Source organism: Vulpes lagopus, chromosome 10 (genome assembly GCF_018345385.1).
Source record: "Vulpes lagopus strain Blue_001 chromosome 10, ASM1834538v1, whole genome shotgun sequence".
In the NCBI taxonomy this organism is placed as follows: domain Eukaryota; kingdom Metazoa; phylum Chordata; class Mammalia; order Carnivora; family Canidae; genus Vulpes; species Vulpes lagopus.
This window is the reverse complement of record NC_054833.1, coordinates 16667729-16694417: the sequence shown is the minus strand read 5'-3', so window position 1 is coordinate 16694417 and position 26689 is coordinate 16667729. Positions and strand designations below refer to the sequence as shown.

Below are 26689 nucleotides of genomic sequence, written 5' to 3'. Positions count from 1 at the left end.
CCATCTAGAAGATCAAACCTTTGGCCAGGGCAACATTTATTTGAGAAAAGTGTACCAAGAAATCCATAAACAAATTTTTTTCTATCAAGAAATAAAAAGTAAGCAAGTATTGAAAGCACGAGGACAAATGAGTCATTGCCTGACCTGGTGACAGCCTGTGGAGTGACAATGAGAGCTTTTCCAACAGCTTGCCTGAGAAGAAGCCAAGGGACCAGCCTGAAAACCAGGAGCTAAATGTAGATGGCGGTGTGTGTCACTTGGAGCGCTGCATGGTGACTCTGTTCCTGCCAAATATACAGCAGCTTAGCTGTGTTTTAGGACCTCATCTAGGCATAAACCACAACTGCTGCTGTTGCTGGTGACAATGGAAACCAAACCGCACTTCTAATTGGAAAGGAGGACATGGGAACAAAGAGAAACAACCAACCAAATCTCATCAGGAGACACAAAATGTGACTGCGCTCTGCTGCCAAGTTAAGAAAGGTGCATGTTGCATCAAATCTGAGTGATAATCCAAACGGGGAAGGAGAAACACCGGGCAATGTTGGCCAGGGCATCCTTATGACATTAATGCTCTCTGTGATTTTCTTTCTTCCCTGTCTGAAGACAGATCATGAGGCCTTTCGGAGGAGACAGATTGTCATGGCTCAAACTCCTAGTCATGAGCATAGCATGAATTGCTCCCGAGTAGTATGCGGCAGCGGCTTGCAAAGGATTTTATATTGTGCTTGGTACTTTTTCCTTTCAAAGAACACTTTTATAGATCTTTCCTCCAAATTATAAAAATAATGTGTTCATCATGAAAATTAGTAGGAAATTCAGAAAAGCACAAAGAAGGCAAGGTACATGTCCCATACTCCTACACCAAAGGAAGATATCACCATGTGAATATTTTATGTATGTCTTTGTAACTTTTGACTTCACTTTACAGTCTTCCATGGGTTGTTTTTGTATCGACTAATATTGAATTATGGGCAACTGTGGTTTGCAATGCACACAGAAAAGTGAGATATTAATATGTATCATTTCTTGCCTATTGCTTTCATTAGTCATGTTCTAGCCATACTAGATTCTTTTCTGTTCTCCAAAATGCCATAATATTTTTTTAATTATTTAAATTCAATTTAGTTAACATATAGTGTATTATTAGTTTCAGGAGTAGAATTTCGTGATTCATCAGTTGATATAATACGCAGTGTTCATTACATCACGTGCCCTCCTTAATGCTCATCATCCAGTTACCCCATCCACCTACTCGCCATCACCCAATTACCCCATGCCCCCCACCCACCACCCCTCCAGCAACCCTCCGTTTGTTCCCCATAGTTAAGAGTCTCTTGTGGTTTGCCATGATATTTTATCCTCTGCCTATTCTTTTGGTGCCCAATTTGTCCTTGAACTGCTCTTCTTCATCTTAAATACCTATATCAATAATCTTCTCTGTGAGATTTTCAATGGTCCTTTCAAACGAGTTAAGACTGTTTAAAAGAAAGCTGCGGGCCCCAGATGATGTCCATTGGTCCAAGTCACCAAAGTGAGACTTATTAATCAACCTAACTGCAGTTGCAAACTCCCCCAGAAATGTAGTCTTACCAGCTGGTCAAGAATTTTTGGTCAAGAATTTTCGGGAGTACCAATGAGGTAATGTGTCACAGGGGCTCTCTCCATCTCTTACCCTGCCCTAAAGGAAAAGGAGGCAATCTGCATGATAAAACCCTTAGCCTTTTCCCCCTAAGGAAGGGGGACCCCTGAAATAATCCTTTATTTTCTCTTGCTAACTTGTTGCCTCATCTCCTTCCCATAAAAACCTTCCATTTTGTACAACTGCTTGAGCTCCCTCTACTTGCTAGATGGGATGCTGCCCCCTGCCCGAATCACTTAATAAAGCCAATTAGATCTTGAAATGTACTGGGTGGAGTTCTGTATTTTAACAATATTATCTTCATTCAAGCTGCCACCATACCGCCCCAGCACATAGCTGTTACCCCACCATTACTGTATTGGCATTCTAGCTCCAACTATTTAACTTCCTCGCTGTACTATCAGGGAAGAGATACTGTTTCATTTTATTTTCATGAGCATCTAAAAAAAAGTGCCTACTTCATATTAGATGATCCATAACAAAATAGCGAATAAATGAATAGATGGATGAGTGAAGTTATTTCATCTCTCTGAGCCCGTTTCCTCATCTGTAAAATGGACATAGTACCCACCACATATATTTGCTTTGAGAATTAAATGAACCAATGTATTAACTGCTTGACATAGTGACTGACCCACCCTAAGAGCTATTCATTTTCTTCCTTTGTTCCTAAGAAAATATTACTTAAATTCTAAGTTCCTTTTTAAAAACTTCTCCTTGACCTATCTACCAAAAACGTGAGTGTTAAGAGTCAAGCAAATGGTTTCTCTGAGCAGGTAATAATACTAGGTGACATTTTTGCAATTCTAATTTATTCAAGCTTTGTGACTGTTAAAAGCCTAAAGAACACCCTACAGAAATTAGATAAGCTAAAAGGGACAAAGGGTAATAGGAGAGCTAGTATTTCAACAGAGTTGTATTTTCATCTCATTGAAGCCTATACAAATGCAAGTGATATTGGGGAACCAGCTTTTCTCAAATAACAGTCAGCTATGGAAAGGAGTTTGACTTTCATTCTTCAAAGAACACTTATACTTGCAAAGGGAAGGAAAAAAAAAGAACATTGTTTAATGCTTTACATGAAATTCCATTTCCCACCACATAATTATTAAAAGATAAGTAGCTTCTGCATTATTAATAAGAATAAATAATAAGATGGCAATTAAATAACTATCATTAATGACTTGTTCATTAATATGTTAGTAGTCGGCTGCTTTATCATGAAGAGAAATTAGAGTCAGATAGTAGGAAAATTCAATAAATAATAAAACAGAAAGCTGTGTATTGTGCCTCAGTTAATTACAAATATATCTGATTCTTAGGGACCGTTAAGGAAGAAATTTGCATACCAAGTACAGAAGTAGTTCAAAGCTAATAGGTGCTTTGTTACAAACAAAACTCTCTTATGTCTCTTTGAGTTTAAGTTTGTTTACTCTTACAAAAACTTGATTTCCTGTGTCTGAGGAAAATAAGCTTATAAAAAAGATGAAAAGGCTGCTATATAGCACTCCTGTAAAGAGATGCTGACAAATTAAGTGTTAATGAATCAAAAACATATGGATTACACTTCACTTCAAATAGAAATGATTTTAGAATAAAGGGGGGAACTACTTAGCAAAATGTAAGTCTTTGTCAATCTTTAAAACCCAAACATTTATGGTATCTTCAGAAAGCTCCTAGTTATTCCTTTCCTTACTCGTTACCTATCATTTTCATTTTATAGAAAAGATCAATCTCTCCAAGGCCAAATGACCTTTCAAACATTTAACAATATATTGAGTAAGTTATACACAGACATCCCAGAAGTTCAGAGATAAAAAAGATCAAGAGAAAAATATGTATCAATTAACCAAAACCACCACGCCAACATAGAACAGTTTTCCCCTTTCCATGCTTATGATGATTTGAAAGACAAAACAAAATAAAATTGCCAATGGTCATAGAACTTTTTAAATCATTCTCTTTTATATGTATTTTCTTAAGTTGGGGTTAGGATTTGTATTTTCAAATTAGTTGGAATAATATCAGTCTTTTTATCGTGCAAAAGTTGAAATTTCTATAAACAGTTCTAAATACAGTCCACATTTACATAAAAACCTTTAAAAGATAAGTGTCTTCATGCTTCTGGAGATCTTGGAATTTATTCAATGCAAGAGGAAAATAATACTGTAGAGTTCAGAATATATATTTGATTACTGAACAGGAACACCTATATTTAAGATAATTTAGGCATACTTTTAGGATGTATTCACCCAGGCCCTAAGACATGTTTTTTACTAAAATAAAATAAAATATAAAATAAAATAAAATAAAATAAAATAAAATAAAATAAAATAAAATAAAATAAAATAAAAAAATAATAAAAAATAGTGCTCTTTTTCAATGCAACAAAGTATGTTTTTAGCACCCCATACTATCTTCCCATGCAAAGGAATTTGCATTCCTATATTTTAATGTCTCTTCCACTAAGGATACTCTTTTGACGTCCAAGATGCTCATTTATTATTGTGAGTACTTATTCTTGTGCCATCCACTCAGTGTAAAAAGCTTTTCAGTCATTTTGGAAGTGGACTCTCTATAGGCAGATCTTGCAAGTATGAAATTCACTTGAATCACGTTTGGGGTACAAGAAGTATTACAGGCATGTTTGAATGCTCAACTCTTGTTCTTTTGATGTGAGGAGTTAAAATGTGCCTCAGCTCTTATTGAATTAGGCTCCTGCTTCCCACCTCCTATAATCAAAGCAGCCCGTCCACCTTTGAATGGACAAGATATGAAGATTCTTGGTGGTGGAGTCACCACTCTGACATCTGCCATTTTGAATTCAGTCTGACTCCTTGTTTCCATTTCCACTTGCTACTATCTTCCATTCTTAATTTCAAATTCGGCTAGGTCCAATTTAGCTTATTATTTATCTTCACCTACTTCAAGCCCCCATCAAGCTTGCAAAACCTATCCCTCCACTGAAGATCAGGATAATGAATACTAAATGGCATGTAGAACAGAATCTATAAGTGATCATATGATTGAATTGAATTGAATGATTGATGGAAAACTGAACTATGTATTAGAGTGTATTAAAAACATTAGAACTTTAAAATAAGCAGTTTATAGAATTCAATACAGAGGCAACGCAAATTCTGATGGAATGAGTTATCTCTTTCTACTAAAGCTTTCAATGGCTTCCCACTGCCTATGAAAAATATATAGCTCCACCATTGTGCACATTTCCAATTTCTAATCTCCTTCTCCAGGCTGCTCTCTCGCTTCCTTCCACTCTCTGTCCTTTGTTCAGCCCTAACAAATTGCTCTCAGTTTTCAAACTTGCCTTGGCATTTCCTATCACAACACCTCTACTCACTGTCTCCTTCTACATGGAAAGTTCTATCAAGTGTCTCCATCCTAAATCCTCATCAATGTACATCCATTTATCTGTTTGCTACCACCTTGCCCCTCAAGATCCTCATTGAAGCTTCTTCTCCTCCCTTACTGTACTCCCCAAGTAAAAATGAGTAGTTAGGAAAGCAAAGTCATGCCATGACACACTGCCTGCAGTTTGCTGTGTCAATAACAATGCTTAGGGGTTAGCTCACTAGAAAACTCATTACTAAATGTAAATTCATCTTTCATTAATCATCTTGTTTTATTAAAAATTATAGACTGTATATAACCTTCAGAACAGAATTTCATCAACTAAAGAACTTTAAATCGTCATCCCAGTGCACAAGAATAGTAGATAAATAGTGAAGACTAGACAAAGAAGGGGAAATGGGTATGTGTATATGTAGCCCTGTGTTTCCCCCTACACATTCATAATAAGAGATAAGTAGCTCCTTCTCAGAGTCCCCAACATAATTCCATCTCTTAATAAAAACTATTCTAACATACAACAAAATGCTAACCTTCATTAATTGCATCTGTTAGTTCCCAGATAATACAGACACTCGAGAAATAGATATTTTAGTTTTTATGCTTTTCAATTATGCTGCTTGAATGGATCTCTAACTGTACTGTCCACTGTCCCACAAGGCACAACTTTCTCCAACCCTTTCTCTCTCCCTAACATCCTGCTATTTTTATGAGCTTCAATAGCCCCTTTTCAAGTGATAGTTTCTTTAAGAAAATAATTACAATGCAAATTAGTCTTCAACAAATAGTAAGGCACATTTCGGAATTAAATTCCTAAGTATTGAAGCTTTGCTTCCTGATATGTTTAAAACCATTATATAAGTTTAACCATAGCCATTCAATCTATGTACCTAGAAATATCATTTCTTCTGTTGCTAATGAAGGTCCTACGGCACAAATTTATTAAAGGTATACGTTTGCATGGGATAATAATTGGGTCGATAATATTAAATTCATAGGCTCATTATTTAATTGCAAGGGCAGATTATGAATACAGCTTCTAAAATGTATTTTAATGAAAAACACTACATCCTGACCTAATCATATCAACCTTATGCTATCTAATTAGGGATGCAAAAAATCATTAGAGTTGCAAAATATTAGTTCCAGTTCCATCAGGCTGTGAGCTGCCCCTTCATGAATATATATATTTTTACTCATGATAAATAGTTAATGAGGTAAAAATGACAAAATTTGCATGTAGGCAAATTAGTTTAATAGAATGATGTCTTTTCTGACTACTGAAAGTGACCTTTTCCTTTTCAAAAAAAAAATGGTTAAAATACTTTGAAATTATCATCTGGCTGTCTTTGCACAAATGACAAATTATATGTATGAACAATATAAAAATTACAAAATGCAATAATCCTAAATTCTCATCATACTGTAAATGTGTTCTGTGCTTTTGCATTTATCAATTTGATAAAAGGAAATTAAGCATATTATAAAGTGTCCATTTATGTGGCAATTTTTAATCCAGAGCATAAAAACGAGAAGCATGTGCTTAATAGCTGGTACTATGGCAAAGATCTAGATCAAATTTTTAAAATGCAAAAATTCTAGAATACTTACTTGAAATACTTTCGTATTAAAGTGTCTGTTCCATTCTTAATTTAGCAACTTAGACTACAGATGAGTGTTCTAAATTAAGCTGGCATTGTATCTTGAAATTAGTACTTCAATTATTCAACAGGACTACCTTGCTTCCCTATTGAAATAAACTAAACAAGCAAAGGTAAAATAGGTTAAGAAGAACATTAAAAAATTAATCATAAGAGGAAGTCTTCATGGTATAAACACCAGGTCATGAAGAGACATAACAAATAAAATATGTATGTCTATTCATTTAAGTTTAGGAACATTTCTGTATGCTTAATAAACATAACCCGGATAATGAGAAATAACATGTGCTTTCCTGATTTTCAAATGATTTGCATAAACATCTCTGTTAGTCTCCTCACTGATAGATGCTGAGTCTATACATGTTGGGGAAGAGACAGCAGCAATATATCTAGATATATTAATGTTTGTTAATGGCCCAAAAGAATCTAAGCCAAAATATTTTACTTAGGACACAAATGTTTTTTTATTAAATTATTTACTTTAATTGCATTTAATCCAATTGTCTCTTCTTTGATCCGTTTAAATGTGTATACATTGTCAGAATTATGAACACACAAGATTTGAGGTCTTTTCTTGAGTTCTACTTTTGTCCATCATGGGTCAGCTAAATCATTTGATAAACGAGGGAATAAATATTAATTTTTAAAGAATTAAAGAATTTCATAATCTCCTTTAATTTTCCCTCTAGCAGTTAAATATTCATTTTCTTCTTCTCCTTTTTATCCCCAACCCCCTCTCCACCCCACCTTCTCCTGTCTCTCACTCTCTCTGACTTCCCTAGACAAAACAAATAATCATGAACAATAAAATAATTCTCTATTTTCCTCTGTATTCTCTTGTTAGGTACTATGGTTCAGCTCAGATCATTTTGATACTGAATTTTGGATTGCTTCCAAATTCCTAAACTTCCATATTGTGAAACTTAATAATGAAATAAATATATTCTATCTACCTCAGTCACTTTGACATTATCCTGCAGAGAAAGTGCTCTTTGCTTAATTTTTAGGATGATTTATTAAACAATTCAGGCCTTTTAAAAATTATGCTGTTGTCAAGGATTTTTGAAGAAGAAGACAGGATGACTATATCATAAAGTGAAATGTGATTTACTTTACGTCAGGGACAGTTGTGGAAATGCCTGTTGTAATGTTATATTTACCTATCAAATTAACAGAATTCGAGACATATTGCATATATTAATAGTAAACCCATGTGGAATTTTTTTAAAAGCTAATGTTTAGGTTTCTATCAGGTAGAGAATGGAATGAGGTAGATTATACATTCATTATATGGGCAAATAATATATTTTCAATTAGTCATTCATGCTTGCACTCATTGTTGTACTGAACGAATAGACAGTAAAAATGTACTATGTTCTGCAGACACTATTAAAGATCGAGAACACAAAGATGGAGAAGCCACTCATTTATTGCACAAGATCTTTTTTTTTTTTAAATTTATTTATGATAGTCACAGAGAGAGAGAGAGAGAGAGAGAGAGGCAGAGACACGGGCAGAGGGAGAAGCAGGCTCCATGCACTGGGAGCCCGACGTGGGACTCGATCCTGGGTCTCCAGGATCCCGCCCTGGGCCAAAGGCAGGCGCCAAACCGCTGCGCCACCCAGGGATCCCCCACAAGAAGATCTTAATCTAAAAAGGAAGAAGGAGGGAAGCCTGGATGGCTCAGTGGTTGAGTGTCTGCCTTTGGCTCAAGGCATTATCCTGGGGGCCTGGGATCCAGTCCCACATCAGGCTCCCAGCAGGGAGCCTGCTTCTCCCTCTGCCTATGTCTCTGCTTCTCTCTGTGTGTCTTTCATGAATAAATAAATAAAAATTTAAGAAAAAATAAGTAAATAAAAAGGAAGAGGGAAACACAAGTAATCCTCAGACTGTGTGTTAGAAGGGTCATATAGAACAAGCAGCCATGACACAAAGGAGATGGCACTCTTTGGGCAGGCTCCATCAAAGCAACACTCAAACTCAGCCTGGAAGAAGAATTAGTTTGCCAGGTGGTCCCCGAGGACCTGGGAGGATGCTCCTCAAAGCAGAGAGGAATGGATGGTAATGTAAAACAATATAACATGTTTAGCAAAATATCCTTATTTTTATATGGCCTCATTATATTTCAGCAAGAAGCATTTGACAAGAGGAGGTCTGAGAGGGAAGGAAGGCATGTGGATACAGGCTAATCACCAGAGAGGTAAACAAGAATCATAACAAATGGCAAAAATGCAATAATCTGTATTTTGGCTTTTACTATCCAGGCAAAGGGTTTATGACAGGAAAAGGGGGGGGGGTCAGATCTACATTTTAGAAATATTCTAAAGAATGAATTCGTGGATGTGATGACATGGTAACTGCAGCGTGAGACTGCAGGTAGAGCAGTTAGCAGAGTGTTATTGTTCTTTAGAAGTTGGGAATTGAGATCATAGATGTGCAATAGCAAATAACATAGAGAATAAATATTAAAAAAGTAAAGTCAATATAACTAACTCCATGAACAAACTGAAAAAAAAAATCCAGGAGAAAGGAAGGTCTAGAGAAACTTTGAGTTTCAGTTCTTTGCGATCAGAGTAGATGAAAATGCCATGTGCAGAGGTTATGGATATGTGAATCCTGTGGCTTTGTGACACAGGTGAAATGCATTTGGTAATTAACTAACAACATGTGTTAAGTCAATTTTGTTTGGAACGTGCTGGGTTCAGGCATCCACCTGAAGATACCAAGTAGGCTGCTAGTTTGTTAGTTTAGGACTCAGAACAGAAGCATAGCCTTGAGATACACATTTGGTCATCTTCAGAAGGATGGAAGATATAGCTTGAAAGGAGGGCAAGAAAAAAAAAGCATGTAGAGTAAGAAGAGAAATAAACCAAGTATAGGGCCCTGAAAGACTCTAACACAGAAGAGGAGGATGGAGCCAATGGAGAAGTCTGGAAAGGAAATTACTGAAAGAAAGAAGAGAAGCAAGAGAACTGACTAACAAAACATCAAAGGAGAATAATAATATTCTCTTCCTCCTGTCATCACAAGATGACATTGAAGCCAGCAATCATGTCACATGCAGGAAGCTGGTCACTGGCTTCTTTTATTTTTTTCTTAAAGACTTATGTATTATTTTATTTATTTAGTTGAAAGAGAGAGAGTGATAGAGACAGCAGGGGAGGGGCAGAGGGAGAAAGAGAGGGAGAGAGAGAGAATTTCATGAAGATTTCCTGCCGAGTGTGGAGCCTAACACAGGGCTCAATCTCGTGACCCCAAGATAATGACCTGAGCTGAAATCAAGAGTCAGATGCTTAATTGACTGAGCCACCCAGGTCCTCCACTAGCTTCTTTTATGTTCTTCACAACCCTTGTGTAATTTTGCTGTATATATGCAGCAGGTATCAATAAATATTTCCACAGGAAAATGACAATGCTACACTCTAAAAACCACCTGACCATGTTTCCTCATTTCAACTAATAAAAAATAATCAGTATACAAGCAATTTGCAAGATTTGTATAGTGGTGGCAGTAAAATACAATAGTAAAGAACAATGTGAGAAAATGTACCAACTTACTGATAGGCTAACAGAATGAGCTTCTCTTGTGCAGTCAAAAAACAAATCTATTTCAAACCAACTCACCTTCTTCCTTTCACCATGGATTCCTCTCCATTGCTCAGACCTTTTCACTATGTAGCTGAGCTCCTGATTGGAGATCTCCAAATCATACGGCATGAAAAACATGGCTTCTTCACTGTGGATGCGCTGAAATGCATCTAATATCCAAGAATCACTGTGCAATCTAAAAACAAAACCATCTGTTACTTTTGTTCCCCAAATACTGTTTACTTTTTGTCCTCCAAAAATCTTAAAGAATTTGTTTCTTTTATCAATTTAATCAATTCTATTCCAGTTCATTGTTCCCATTTATTTTTCAGAAATTCTTTGACTAACATTCCAGAAATAATTTAATACTATTCTTCACTAACTATCATAGTCAAAGAATAATCTGGTTTGGGGGGGGGGATTTTTTTTTTTTTGCAACAATCTCTCATAAGCCTACTATTTTTTTTTTTGTATCAAAGATTTAATGATAAGTGAAGGAAATCAGTGAGAATAAGCAAAATGCATTCATTAACTCAATTTTCCCCTCCTATGCTGATTTAAAATCATTTAATCATAATTTGCATGATATATTAACAAGTAAACATACTTAATAGCTGGATATTTTACTTTTCTTTCTTTTTTATTAAAATGATTATTTTCTAAGTTTAAATTCCAACTAGGTAACATACAGTGAAATATTATTTCTTTTTTTTAATAAATTTATTTTTTATTGGTGTTCAATTAGCCAACATACAGAATAACACCCAGTGCTCATCCCGTCACATGCCCCCCTCAGTGCCCGTCACCCATTCACCCCCACCCCCCGCCCTCCTCCCCTTCCACCACTCCTGGTTCATTTCCTAGAGTTAGGAGTCTTTATATTCTGTCTCCCTTTCTGATATTTCCTACCCATTTAAGCCTACTATTTCTGATTTTTGATGTCTAGGTAATAGAGGGTAGAATATTAAGAAATATTTAGCCATTACTTTATATTATGAATACCAGATTAATTCAAATGTGAAGGATTTGTTAAAGGAAACTTAAGTTTGAATTTATTCTTTCTCAGTGAGTTGATCTTAGTGCCCCTTGGTAGAAACCCCATTGGACAAGCTCAGTTGGAACAGAGGTTTTGCTTGGTCAGTTGTTTTCCAACATGAATGATATATGGACCACTTTAGTGAAGCACCTAACCTGATAAACCATTCATTGGATCTTTTTCCCTTTCCAAAACAACTCTTAATATTAATTTAGAAACGCACTGCTTTTTTTGTAATTTTAGGGAAGAATCTTACTGAAAAACATTAATACTTCATTAGTAACATTGGGGTAAGTACTATAAATATTAATTAGACTCATATTTATAAAATTCTTCCACTAAATACACTTAAGTTCAGAGAAGAGAAAATATGTATTCTATCCCTCATCAATCAGTGTATTTGCTTTCATATCATATGCTTTGTTTTGTAAAACTTTGAATAAAATTGAAGCTCTAGGGAAATATATTTATCCTGTGATGTAGTACACTCTTGGTTCACCATGGATACCTGCAACTAGTTTAAGAAACGTAAAATTGTGGGACACCTGAGTGGCTCCATCTGTTAAGTGATCAACTCTGGATTTTGGCTCAGGTTATGATTTCTGGGTCATGGGATTGAGACCCACATGAGGTTCCTCACTGAGCATGAAGCCTGCTTAAGATTCCCTGTCTCCATCTGTTGCTCCCCATGTCCCTGCCCTACTCTCACTCTCCCCCTAAAAAAAAATACATACATACATACATAATAATAAATTAAAAATTAACAGCCACTAAGAACCCTAATGCAACACAGTATCAATAAACTACCCATCTGAGAAGTTATTACCAAATGCCCAAGTTATAAGTTGGAGTACCAAGATAGTTGAGCATTACATGGAGTGCCTTTCCATACAAAATGGGGAATTGTAAGTATTTAATTTCAATGATCAGGATAATTATATTTTGCTTTATAGAGTAGGTAATTAAAACTAAAATTTGTTGAGTTCCCATTATAATGGTGGCCTTTCACATCCGTTGTGTATCTAGCCTTCCTTTAATCCTGTCTTATGCATATGAATATGCTAAAATTAAAAAAAAATTAGTCTTGCTGCTTATAAGTCACGGAGACAGAATTTAAACTCAGAACTAACACCAAAGTTCATTTCATTCCACCATCTGACTGTTGAGTGAAAATAACCAATACAACACACATCTTCACTTAAGGACCTCTATCATGGTTCTTCCAAAATAGTAAAATAGGTTTTTTTGACCCTACCTGCCAAAAAAGAACTCTGTGTCTTTGTTTTCCTCTGACTATTTTATGCTCATCACAGAGTGGAAATAAAAGCAAAACTGCCAACCAGTGTCACTGATGGCCCAAGACAGGCCATATGGCTTGGTACCATCTTGAAATTCAACTACTACTCTTACTGTGCTTTGAGATTCTAGGTTGGCCATTTGAATGATTTGCTAGTTGTCTTGTTAAACAAAAACTAGTCTTTACCATTCTCTTAAGCTTGTTTAATGTAACATCCATCTTTTTCTTTTAATGGTAGTAAGATTTAATGTAGTTAAATTACTGTCAATTTGCTGCCATAAACATTTTCTATATGAAGATTTTAAGTGCAGGATTACCAACTATGCAATTAACTTTGAATTAATTAGGAATCACAGTCCTGTTTCTGCTAGCTTCTGTTCCTTTTGCCCAGAAAATGTCTGTCTCCTCTGTATATTTCCTTCATTTTGTGTGAAAGAATAATTATGTGAACATCCAAGCCGGGATCTACAGGATGGCACACAAATGTTAGAACGGAGAACAAAATGACACATTGGAATATGGAAAGCTATACAAAGATTAACTGCCTTTTAGTTTTACTTTTACATTTTTTTCGCCATGTTGAGTGGCATTTTCCAGTGAAAAGGTTAAAGATGGATTGTAAGTAAGTCAACCTACTAACAGTTACTAGTTTTAGCATATTTTTCAGCCTAATGGAGACTGTTTATTTATTTATTTTTTTAGAGACTGTTTACACACAAAAAAAGGGACACAAAAAATAGTCTATGGTTATATATGCAAAATTTTAAAAATAAACTGAGTATTGATATTATGTAATTCATTTGATTATGTAATCAATCAAGCCATACAACATTTACCCAAAATATTTCATCCTTTCAGAGAGTTAGGCAGGACATAGTGATCAACGTTGGTGCATATCTATTGAACTTCACTTTTCTGGCTCTCTTTAGAAAGTTAGTCTGATTAAATGTTAAGAAAATTTCTATAAAGATATACAATGTCAAAACAGTTTCAGTACATTTCAAAATTAAACCTATTTTATTTATAAAATATATTATTTATGTTAAGTTTATATTTATTTGTAAAAAAATTGAAACAATTATTTTGTAAATAAACTGGACATTACTGGGTATTGAAGAGAGAGAGAACAGACTATTTTCTCTATTCAGACAACATTGGAGTCAGTCAATAAAATATTAAGCTTAAATTTTCCATGATTATAATTAGTTATTAAAGTTTGTTATTCTCAAATGGGTCAGAAATACGCACACACTATACACACACAGATGCACATGTATTTCCATGTATTTCCTGCCATTTTGGGTGTGTGTGTGTATAAAGATCAGATTGATTTATATAAAATTGAAAATATTAAATATATTAGATGAGAGAAAAGAAAGAGAAAACCAAACACTTGAATAATTAGTGAAATTAGGAGAAGAATATTCAAGTTCATTGCATTATTTTTGCATTTTTATAGGTTTGAGTTGTGTTATGTATAAAAAGCTAATATTTTATGATAATATATATCATTACATGATGATGGTTACAAATTTGAATTTCTTTTAACAATACAACTATTGAAAGTGTCTGAAAATTCTACATTTTTAAATTATTTCTTCAAAATGTAATTAAGAAAGAAACTGTATTCCACCTGTCTGTAAAGCCGTAGGCATTATTGTTTATAGAAATAGGTCACATATTATGCCACAGGTTCTGATGACGGCCAATGAAACAAAGTAATTTACAAAGTCCTATGCCCTGTGTCCTACATTTGAAGTAATTCATTGCTTGGTGAATGGCATAAGCTATTATGTTTGGTTCACATCTGAATGTGGGTCATTTACAGAAACCTAGGATGTGACATTTCTGTTAAAGCTAAAAAGGACAAGTGTGGACATTTAGCTAATATAGTATTTTAAGGATCATGAAAAAGATGAGTCTATAACTTAAACTAGCTCCAAAAGAAAAAAAAGATATATATATATATATATATATATATATATATGTAGATATATAGGTATATATGGATATATATAGATATATATGAATTTAAAAAATCAAAATACGATTGCTTCTTTCAAACTCTAAAAGTTACAAATGAGTTTAGCAGTATGGTTTTACACATATCGTAATCAATGTGCTTATTGATAAAACTACCTACCTACTGGTATAAGTATGTTAGAATGCTTCAGGTAAAGGTCTGAGCAGCTTATGGTTGCCAAAATTCATTCTCATTTTTGTGTCAAAAAAAAATGAGTATTTGAAATCTGTTCACATATTCTTTAGCTGACTTGTTGAACATTTTAGATGTATGACCCTAAAGTTTTTATATGTATGGGAAAAGCTAGCTTTTGTGAGGTTTCTAAAAAAAAACAAAAGAAAAACAAAACAAAACAAAAACCTTGAATACTCACTATCCTGTGTAACACTAATTGAAATCCAAATAGCTTTGGTTTGAAATTATAGTAAATAGAGGAAAAGATAAATAAAAATAAAAGAGAAAAAAAAAGAAAGAAAGAAAGAAAGAAAGGAAGAAAGAAAGAAAGAAAGAAAGAAAGAAAGAAAGAAAGAAAGAAAAAGAAAGAAAGAAAAAGGAAGGAAGAAAGAAAAGAAAAGAAAGAAAGAAAGAAAGAAAGAAAGAAAGAAAGAAAGAAAGAAGAAAGAAAGAAAGAAAGAAAGAAAGAAAGAAAGAAAGAAAAGAAAATGGAGAAGGGGAAAATAATTTAGAAAAAGAAATTCAGGGGATCCCTGGGTGGTTCAGAGGTTTGGAGCCTGCCTTTGGCCTAGAGCTGATCCTGGAGTCCCCGGATCAAGTTCCACTTCGGACTCCTGATTCGCCCTCTGCCTGTGTTTCTGCTTCTCTCTCTCTCTCTGTCTCTCATGAATAAATAAATAAAATATTAAAAAAAAAGAAAGAAAGAAAAGAAAAAGAAATTCAGGGCAGCCCTGGTGGCTCAGCGGTTTAGCGCTCTTCAGCCGAGGGTGTGATCCTGGAGACCTGGGATCAAGTCCCACATCCAGCTCCCTGCATGGAGCCTGCTTCTCCCTCTGACTGTGTCTCTGCCTCTCTCTCTGTGTGTGTTTCTCATGAATAAATAAATAAATAAAATCTTAAAAAGAAAAGAAATTCAGAAAATAAAAGACACACAAAGTAGGAAATTGTCAGGAACCACTCTACCCCTATTTCCAGAGATAGCTCTATCGTAAGTTTATGAAGTTTATATCCTTCAAAATACGTGTGGTCTCATGTTTGTAAGGGAACAATCATTTTTTTCATATACTGTTCATTAATTCATTATCTCAGTCGACAAATATTCACCCTTGCTTACAAAATGCCAAATACTTGGTAAGTGCATGCAATAGGGAGGAGGACAGGTGAAAATCCCAGGAAGGGGCTACAAAGGAGCCTACAGGGGGCCCTGCAGCTGGCAGGAAGAGGGCAGAATGACAAGGAAAGCACAGAGTATTTGGGTGGTACACTCCTGTCAAGAGCTCTTAATGTGAGGACAATGGGAAGCCATTACATGGATTTAAGGCAAGATGTGATAAAATACTTTTTAATTAAAAATCATTCTGGTTACTGTAAGAAAAATAGATTGAAAGAAGCAAAAAGGAATATAAAGAGACTAGTTGTAAGGCTCTCCTTCCTCCCTCCTTTCTTCCCCTCTTTCCTTCCACTTCCTTTCCTTTCTTCCTTCGCTCTTTTCCTCTTTCTTTCTTTCTTTCTTTCTTTCTTTCTTTCTTTCTTTCTTTCCTTTCTTTCTTTCTTTCCTTTCTTTCTTTTTTTTCTTTTTCTTTTTCTTTTTCTCTTTTTCTTTCTTTCTTCTTTCTTTCTTTCTTTCTTTCTTTCTTTCTTTCTTTCTTCTTTCTTCTTTCTCTTTTTCTTTCTTCCCTTCCTTCCTCTCTTTCTCTCTCTTTCCTCTTTCTTAGAACTGGATGGGTGATCTTCATATTGTACTGAGACAGGAAAAAACCCTAGATGAAGTGATTTGGAGGAGAGCATGAATTTTTTTTCAGAATGTCAATTTTGAAGCTCAAGTGACATATATATGTAGAATTGTCAGTTAATTGAGAATTCTAAATTAAACTCATATTTACCTTTAAGAACTGAATTTTAAAACTAAATGGATTTGGGGTGACTGGGTGGCTCAGTAGGTTGAGTGTCCAACTCTAGTTTTCAGCTTAGGTCATGATCGGTGCTCAACCAAGTCTACTAGAGATTATCTCCCTCTACTCCTCCCCCTATTTATGCTCTATATTTAAATAAATAAATAAAATATTTTTTTTTTTTAAAGAATTCAACTTAGTGGCCTAAATTAGAAATCTGTTAGAAACATACTATTTTTTAAAGATTTTATTTATTCATTCATGAGAGACACAGAAAGAGAGGCAGAGACATAGGAAGAGGGAGAAGTAGGCTCTGTACAGGGAGCCCAATGTAGGATTCAATCCCAGGACCCTGGGATCATGACCTAAGCCAAAGGCAGATGCTCAACCACTGAGTCACCCAGGTGCCCCAAAATATACTATTTAAATCAATTAATTCATTCCCAAAAAGCAGATTAAACTTTTACTCTTTTTTCTAACATTTTTTTTTTTAGTATAGTTGACACACAATGTTACATTAGTTTCAGGTGTACAATATAGTGGTTTAATTTTTTATATTTTATTCTACACTCACCACAGGTGTAGCCACCATGTGTCACCATACAACACTATTACAGTATCATTAACTATATTCCCTGTGCTGTGCCCTTCATTCCCATGACTTATACATTCCAAAACTGGAAATCTGTGTTTCCCACTCCCCTTCATCCATTTTGCCCACCTCCCCACCCTCTTCATTCTGACAACCATCAGTGAGTTCTCTGTATTTATGGGTCTGATTCTGCTTTTTTGTCTTTTTGTTTATTCATTTGTTTCGTTGATCCAACAATTCTACTACTGAGTATTTACCCAAAGAAAATGAAAACACTAATTTGAAAAGATATATGTACCCCTATTTTACTACAGAATGATTTGAAATAGCATAAAATATGAAAGCAACTCATGTCCATCCGTAGATAAGTGGAAAGAAGAAAACAGTGTATATTGCATGTGTGTGTATATACATGCAGCCATTAAGAAGGATAAAACTATCCCATTACCAACAACATGGATGGACCTAGAGGGTATTTTGTTAAGCAAGGTCAGTCTGAGAAAGACAAATACCATATGATTTCATTCATATGTGGAATCTAAAAAAAAACAAGGTTTTACTCTTTTTTCACTATATACAATTTAAAGATAAAAAAAGAATCATGGGGTAAAACTATTGCCAAAGGTTGTACAATTAGGAAGTGACAGAGCCATGATTCAAGCCAGGCCAAACAATCCTCAATCCAAGTATCAAACCACTACATCATATTCATTCGTTAGGTGAAAATTAACCACAAATATGAATTTTAAGTAATCTCACTGTTTAAAAAAATTGAGAAATATGGGGGTGTCTGGGTGGCTCTTAGTTTCAGCTTGAGTCATGACCTTGCAATGGTGAGATTGGGCCCCAAGTAAGCTCTGTGCTCAGTGCAGAGTCTACTTGTCCCTCTTCCTCTGCTCCTCCCCCCACTTGTGTGCTCTCTCAAATAAATTAATAAATTAATTAACTTAAATTTTTTTAAAAAAATTAAGAAATATGATGTACAAATAATCTTGCCTTTCTGGAATTAGGAAGACTTCATATGGGTATCAGCTGAGACCCTGGCCTACTGTGTAACCTTAGGTGAATTACTTAAAGTCACTAAGGCTTGGTGTCTTCATGTATGAAAAGGAGACGATGTTAACAGATCCTGAATTGTCAGGATTAAATGAAGTAACCACATACTATATTCAAATCAGGGCTTAACATGCAGTAAGTGCTCAGGAAATGTCAGAAATTACTATTTAGTGATTGAAAGGAAAATACCAAACAGCCTCTGTGGAACCTCCAGTATATCAATTTATATGGCACATGATGGAAGTTATTTTGAACCCTATCCTCAGATATTCTAGGATGACTGTGAGATCCAATCATATATTAGAGTTAGAGTTCTCTTCTTCCTTGTTCATTCTAATGGTCACAAGGATCAGCTCTTCCAGTTCACAGTGTCTTCTATATTTCCATGAGGGTACTGACTCAGGTTATGTAGGTACATCAGTTTTATAGGAAAATCCAAACTGTAAAGAGTAAAGTGAACCAGAAGAACTAAGACAGCATTTTTTCAAATCAAACTCAACTGTGAGGTCTTGGCCACTGGGAGAGCCCGGGGCTGATGAGAGGTCCTGGTCTCATGATCAGTGTTAACGCCAAAAAATAAATAAATAATAAATAAATAAATAAACAAACAAACAAACAAATAAATAAATGGTGCTGCTTCAGCACTTAAGCCAGACTAAAGGCAGAGATACTTCTACCATCTGTGACCTTGCAGAATGACAGCTCCTTCACAAGTGTGATCGAAATCACTAGGAACCCACTGGTAGTTTTGAGCATCTAAGCTTCATATGAACCTCCTCACCAGATGATTAAAAAGAAAAAGCTACTTGGAGAGTGTGATAGAGAATGAAGGCTGGGGCAAGTGGAACTGAGTTTTGGAAATACCACATCAGAACAGAGAACCGGTGAGAAGGGAGTCACAAAGCATTGTATGTCAACTATGTGTTTAGCACTTCCCTGGTTCCTCTGGTTTTTTTTTTTTTTTTTTTTTTTGCATCCAATGCCTAAATGTTTTACACATGATTATGACTCTTTTAAACTCCTCCAACCACATGGCACTGTGATTTTGTAAAGTTGGGTATTGTCAAAAAACTCAAATTCAAAATCCATTCTAATTTCTTGGGTAAGTCAAATTAACACACATGAAAGCTGTGTGTACTGTGTGTATGTCTTTTTCACACTTCTCTATTATATTCCAGTGGAGAGTTCAAAATGAAAAATACTTGGGAACTAGAGTCATTTTAACAGATGGCTTGTGAGCCATATTTGAAAGAGGTATGTCTACATCATTAAGAAAATATGTTCCTTGGGGCACCTGGGTGGCTAAGCAGTTGAGCGTCTTCCTTTGGCTCAGGTTGTGATCCTGATCGAGTTCTGCATTGGGCTCCCTGCATGGAGCTTGCTTCTCCCTCTGCCTGTGGCACTGCCTCTCTCTCTCTCTCTCTCTCTCTCTCTCTCATGAATAAATAAATAAATCTTTAAAAATAAAAGGAAAAGAAAATATATTCCTTGATTTATTTGTGGCTTTAATTCAACAAATATTGTTCGTGTGTCTATTGTGTTCTAGACACTTTTCTGGGTACAGAGAAAACAATGGTGAATTCTAGAGTAGACGACTTTGCCTTCCAGAGTCCAGAGTGTCATGTTACGTAGCATTTTAAATACATGATTTGAGTGTTTGAGGTACTACTTTATACACATGGAATCCTCATTGTTTTATGGAAGCAAAGCAAAATTGTTGCTCTTTTTGAGTATTCAGTTTTTTGTTTAATTACTTCAGTGATAAGTATGATAAAAATCTTTCAGAGAATTATACCTATTATACAGGATGCTGATAGAGAGAAGTAGGGAATGACACTGGCTCCTGCACAGATGGAGATAGTTACCTAGAAGTGGGAAAGGTCATTCCTCACCCCCGTGGCCTCAGAGAAGCCCACACCAGTGATTTGGACTGTGTCTGTATGAGAGTATGGACATTGCCTCTTTCTCTGGATACACATACCTTCTTGACATTTGCTTCTCATTGGTAGAAACCCACATGCCCAGTTTCCCACAAATTTGGGATGAAAACAGAAGTTGTGGTAGACTGTTTTACTTTCTTTTGTCTTAGAGGTATCAGAAGAACACTAATTCATCAAAAGCTGATTTATCAAATGACTGATTAATGACTTCAACTTAACTGAGCAGCTTTTATTTTATCTTTGCAAGAGAAGAGCGTATCAAGAAATGTTCAGTTTATCTTTGACCCAGCTTCTTGCAGCTCCAGATGGGGTTAGTTGAGGTAGAAATAGATGTGGCTGTTTGTGGAAGAAAAGATAGCAATGAACTCAACTGCCTACACCAAAGAACTTAGGGCCTGAGGAACAGAGAGAGGATACTGATGGCCTTTGGGCTCATGAATGATCCATGAGTTATCTGGACCCAGAGTAATGAACTATTTTGATTAGTCATTCAGTTTTCTGGAGCTGACCCAGTGTAGGATCCAAATCTTTTATTTTTTATTTTTTTTTTTTAAATTTTTATTTATTTTTATTTATTTATGATAGTCACAGAGAGAGAGAGGCAGAGACACAGGCAGAGGGAGAAGCAGGCTCCATGCACCGGGAGCCCGACGTGGGATTCGATCCCGGGTCTCCAGGATCGCGCCCTGGGCCAAAGGCAGGCGCCAAACCGCTGCGCCACACAGGGATCCCCGGATCCAAATCTTTTAAATAGGGCTATTCCTGTATAAAACACGTCACAATATTCATAGTCCATTAGGGTTATTAGGGCATTGAGTGCCCATACTAGGTGACAGTTTCAAGGGGAATGAAAATTGGTTAGCTGTATATGAATTGGATAATTTTTAGAATCTTTTTCTCCACATGGTAAATAATAGTTTGCTTTTAGTGAGGAATATTGTAAAGAAGGGTGATTCAGAAAGTGGAAAATCTTTGCTTATCTTATCTGTATTCTCTAGACAGTGAATATGCTCATAATATTCTCATCAAAACCTACCTTTAAATTATTTTAATCTAAATTAATTTTCCTAAGTAATAAGTGGCCACAGCTAAAACTTATAAGGCTATTTGGAACTATTAAGTCAATGATTAAGAAGACATCAACACCCCCCCAAAACTAATTAACTTGAGTATCAGTCTTTCAGATTTGTGTACAGCTTCCAGGAATATAAAAGCTTAAGCAAATCTAAATTAAATTGTGATTTCTCATTCCCTGAATATTATAAAGAAATACGTAAGCAGCCTGTAGATCTTTTGGGCTACTCAGATAAAGGATTTAGAGTGAAAGGTTCCATATAATATCAACAAAGGCTTTACCCAGAAGGGTTATGAGAAGCATTTCAAGGCCACATGAAACAAACACCTAGAGACATGTAGATGGTCTTCACAGATTTCCTTCATGCCGATGCCTATAGATGGTTATCTATTAATGTTTGTTCAGAATGTAAGTTTTTAAAAATGCTCTAGAAAAGAGGAGTTTCATTTATCCCAATGGAAACATGAGCTGAGAATTAAAATTTCCCAAAGTAAAAAAAAAAAGGCAAAACAGTTAATATCTAAATATAATGTCAATTGAGAGAAAAGACCAGTAAAATAAAATAAAAAGTGTCTTGTTTAGACCTATATACTATCCATATCAAATGAATTCTACATGACTAATGGTAAGGAGTTCAATGAAAAAAATTCACCCTTTATGAGAATAGAAGTAAGTAGTTATAGCATTTCTGAAAGAGGAAGGATTTTTAAATTTTAATATCTGTTTAAATAGTCTAACAATGATCAAAAGGCTTTGCAGTATATGAATTCTAATATTTGTTTTTCTAAGTAATCTCTACATCCAACGTAGGGCTTGAACTCACAACCCCAAGATCTAGCTGAGCCAGCCAGATGCCTCTATAATACCTATTTTTCTAAAACATCAAAAATAGATTTAAAAGTTAATTGTCAGGGATCCCTGGGTGGCACAGCGGTTTGGCGCCTGCCTTTGGCCCAGGGCGCGATCCTGGAGACCTGGGATCGAATCCCACATCGGGCTCCCGGTGCATGGAGCCTGCTTCTCCCTCTGCCTGTGTCTCTGCTCTCTCTCTCTCTCTCTCTGTGACTATCAAAAATAAATAAAAATTTAAAAAAAAATAAAAGTTAATTGTCAAATGAAGAAAACATCCATTAAAATATGACAGAAGGGTTAATACTGTAATATATATAAAATTCATATAACTCAATAAGGAAAACATTTGAATACTCATAGAAAGAAAGCCAAAGGGACACTTAAAAGGCAATTCAGAAAGAGGATATATAAATGAGTTATAAGCATACTAAGAATGTTTAGTGACTAGGAACAAAGGAGGGCACATTTAGAAAAGGTTGAAATCCCATTAAAAAAAAAATTAACAATGTGAACACGATTTGGTCAGATCCCCCATGCGCTTCTATAGAAGTATAAATCCATACAGCTTTTCAAAAACACAACTTTGCAATATTATCTAATGTCTTAGAAACATCATTCTATCTGAAACAGTATTTCTGGGTCACTAGGATACTCTTCAAAAATAATCTAAAATGTGAACAAAACCCAGAGTCTTAAGATGTTCATCAGAATTATTTATAAGATGCACAAAAATGAGAAACAATCTATTGTCCAGGAACAAAGAAATATTTAAATATTTTATACTGCTTATCTGGTATAAAATAATGTGTGGACATTAAATGTTCATGAAGTAAGTAAAGAATATGAAAATATTTATCATACAATATTTATTTTAAAATCAACATATGGAGTTATTCTTGCAAAATAATTTCAACTTTTAAAAATAAATACACGTGGGGAAAAAATTGAAATAATTTTATCAAATGATTAACAATGTTTTGTCTCAATGGTGATATAATTGGTGTTTTTAGATTTATTTTTTGTTTCCTTTCTGTAGTTTCAATTTTTTTCCTAAATAACATATTCTTCCTAGAATAAGGAAGAAGCATTAAAAAGATTAATGCGTTTTTTTAAAGCTATAAAATCCAGTTCAGATAATTACACTAAGGTCAGGAACTTCCTCATGCAGGTCAACTCTCCTACTAGAGCCATGGAGAAGGAGAATTTTTCTAGTAGAAACCCTTCAGCAATAAATTACTCAGGCTCTTGGAGGAATAAGATCCAATCAGCCAAACTCAATAGGGTCCAATCTGGAGCTTACACAGCCAGTCTTTATAATGTAGAGCTTTCGGTGCCCAGAGCTAGACAAAATTCTCTGTTAACAGTCTGCACAACAGACTTGATCTCCTTTGTGTTCCTATAATACTAGTCATGTTATCACATGTTTTGACAGGACTGATCCAAAAGCCCAGAAGACTTAACGATTGTTGCTTAAATGTTTGGATTAAGAATGCTAACCTAAATCAGTCAACATGCACAAATCCATATTGGCACCTTTCACGAAGATGAGTTCTTATGATTTTTGTATCTCTTTGCCTACTTTTATGCCAGAGCAAACCCCACTTCATTGACCAGATGCCTCTGTTGATGGCAGCGCTTGCTGGATAGAAGAACAGGGCCACTCAGCTCTCCAACATTTTAGAGAGAGATGCTGTGCAAACATCAGTAAAGCGATCTTTCAGCTGACATATTAGAGGGACTTTATGCATACAAAAAATACAAGTATTTTCCCTGCAGGAGATTGGTGTTACCTCTATTATTACCTAAAGAAATTTTAAGAGCATTTCTTTCTAAAACACTAGCAAAACCTGGGGGTTACTGAGCATGTCTGGTTCTGATGGGACAGGATAAGCATGTAAAACAGTGAGGGGCTACGTTGAGAGAGTGCACAAAACTTATTCCTCTTAGACTTTTTCAGACTCATTCTCTATGATGTCCTGACACTTTGTCTGTCTTTCCTTTTCCCAAATCATTTTTCCATCCATTACAGAGCTTCTCACTCCTCCTATCCATACTTTCTCATGGGGTAATCCTTCTGTTGTATTTTAAAGCAAATCACTACTTCATTTAGGCAGAAGAAAAAAAATCCTAGTTATTCGGTGCATAAATTCTACACTTCCTTTTTCGTACTTTACAAGCAATCTTGATAACAAAAATGTGAATCTTGGGCAGAGAAATGCATGGTTGCAAACATTCACCTTATTTTAAGTGAGAAGAGATATATCAATGTAATAAATGGTACATAATGTTATCTGACAATTTTTTAATCCTATTAAAGCCCAAACTACATGATGTACTATTTTATTTCTTTAACTTCCCTAGAAAAGTCTAGTCATTTTAAATAATAGAGTCATGCTTTATGTAGAGCCTCTTGTAAGATCTACACATATGTGTCATCTGTACCATATTACACAAGAAAATGCCTGAACATCTTTGCCTAGGGGCCACAGGACATGTTAGTGGTCAAATGAAAGCTAATGATCAGGGAAGACCTTCTTCCCTTCCCCAGAAAAACAAGTTCAACCTTACTGAAGCTATATTATTGATCTAAGGAAGGAAGAATTGAGGAGTGTGCTCACCTCCCATTTCACAGAAAACTATAAGGTCTATCCTATGTGAATTCCTTCAGTGCTTTGTCACAAACCACCATGCTTTTTGCTTTCCCCTCGTCTCTTTCCTTATCACATCTAGGCACAAGATTCTTTTCCCAAATCCTGGGTTTGTCTCCATTTGTCCTATCCTTCATGTTTTCAGGGATTTCCTCGTTCAATTATCCTCATTTGCTTAGCCATTTGCAATTTTCTTCCTTTTAGAATTTTCATATTTGCATATACATATATTCAAACCACACTCATGTTAAAATCCATTCTTTTTTAAAGATTTTATTTATTTATTTGAGAAAGAGCAATGGGTAGAGGAGCAGAAGGGGAGGGAGAAAGAACCTGAAACAAGACTTTGCATTGAGCATGGTACCCCCTTGGGGCTCCATCCCAAGACTGGGAGATCATGACATGAACTGAGCTACCCAGGTGGCCCTAAAAACTACTATCTTTAAAAAAATACATTTTTAAACATTTTCCATTTATAGCATCACTTTGTATATTTAAAAAGTCAGTAAGACCTGACTCTATGTCCCTATCCCTTACTCAGCCCACTCCAATTGACCCTCTACCCCATAAAGCAATGAAACTTAAGACTTCCTTCACACAAATTCACCATCTATATGGTTTTGCCTGAGTTCTACACTGATTTATCTAACTTCTTATGATTTTTTCCCCTTGGCAATATCAATGACATCTTAAGGTCAACTAGGAATGAAAATTTAACTGATTACCCATCTCCTCTAAATGTTTACTCTCCATGTCATCTCTGTCTCTGAGAATGCTATCACCATCTACCCATAGATGCCCAACTTCAAAACTTAAGATTATACTAAATGTCATTATTTCCTTCACCTTCAATTCCCAACAAGCCCAAAAGTTCTATATGTCAACTATTCCTTCAGTATTCCACAACTGTCCATTTCCTATGTTATTATCTTCAGTGAAGGCTCTTGACAGTGTCTAGACTATTGAAATGGCTTTCTAACTAGATTTCCATGCTTTCAACCTGACCACTTTCCCTTCTTTTTTTTTAAGATTTTTATTTATTTATTCATGAGAGAGAGAGAGAGAGAGAGAGAGAGAGAGAGAGGCAGAGACACAGGCAGAGAGAGAAGCAGGCTCCATGCAGGGAACCTAACATGGGACTCAATCCTGGGTTCCCAGGATCATACCATGGGCTGAAGGCAGCGCTAAACCATTAAGCCATCCGGGCTGCCACTTTCCCTTCTATTAGTAGAGTGATCTTCCTAAAATTAAAATTATTAAAAATCTTTTAAACTTTTCACTTTACCATTAGAACAAATTCAGCTCCATAACATAAAACTCAAGACTTTTATCATCTAGTCTTTGAATCTCAGTCAACTTCCTTTGCCCCATGTCTTATACTCCCACCATATTAAAGTACTTTTGAGTGACTAAATATATTGAACTTTCTCATGTTCATACAGTTTCATACATTTTTCTTGTGCTGAAGAATATGTTTCCTTATGTTTTTCTTCCAGCCAAATTATATTAAATCTTGGAAAATTAGTCAAGGGTTATATTTCAACTGATGTGTTTGGCTACTGCCCTAATCCTTCTCCAGACCTGGGCTGATTCCTTTACTTTATGCTCTCAGAGACTCTTGTGTTGACCCCTTCCTAGCACTTTTCTTTTAATTATGGTAATAAAACAACATGAAATCTATTATCTAAATAATTCTTTAAGTGTATAATACAGTATTGTTAATTATAAGCACAATGTGTTTCATAGCAGATCTCAGAACTCAATAATCTTGTGTAACTGAAACTTTATGTGTGTTGAAAACACACTCTAGATTCTGACAACCACCATTCCACTCTATGCTTCTA

The 26689-nt window shown here is 35.3% G+C and overlaps 1 protein-coding gene across 1 annotated transcript in view; it reads right to left on the bottom strand.

Moving 5' to 3' along the window:
• LOC121499941 overlaps positions 1 to 26689 on the bottom strand; it is a 226941-nt gene that overhangs the window by 58230 nt on the left and 142022 nt on the right. Inside the window, exon 10 of the mRNA XM_041771213.1 lies at positions 10297 to 10456. Within this exon, the coding sequence (XP_041627147.1) occupies positions 10297 to 10456 (160 nt within the window). The remainder of the gene's footprint in view (positions 1 to 10296; positions 10457 to 26689) is intronic.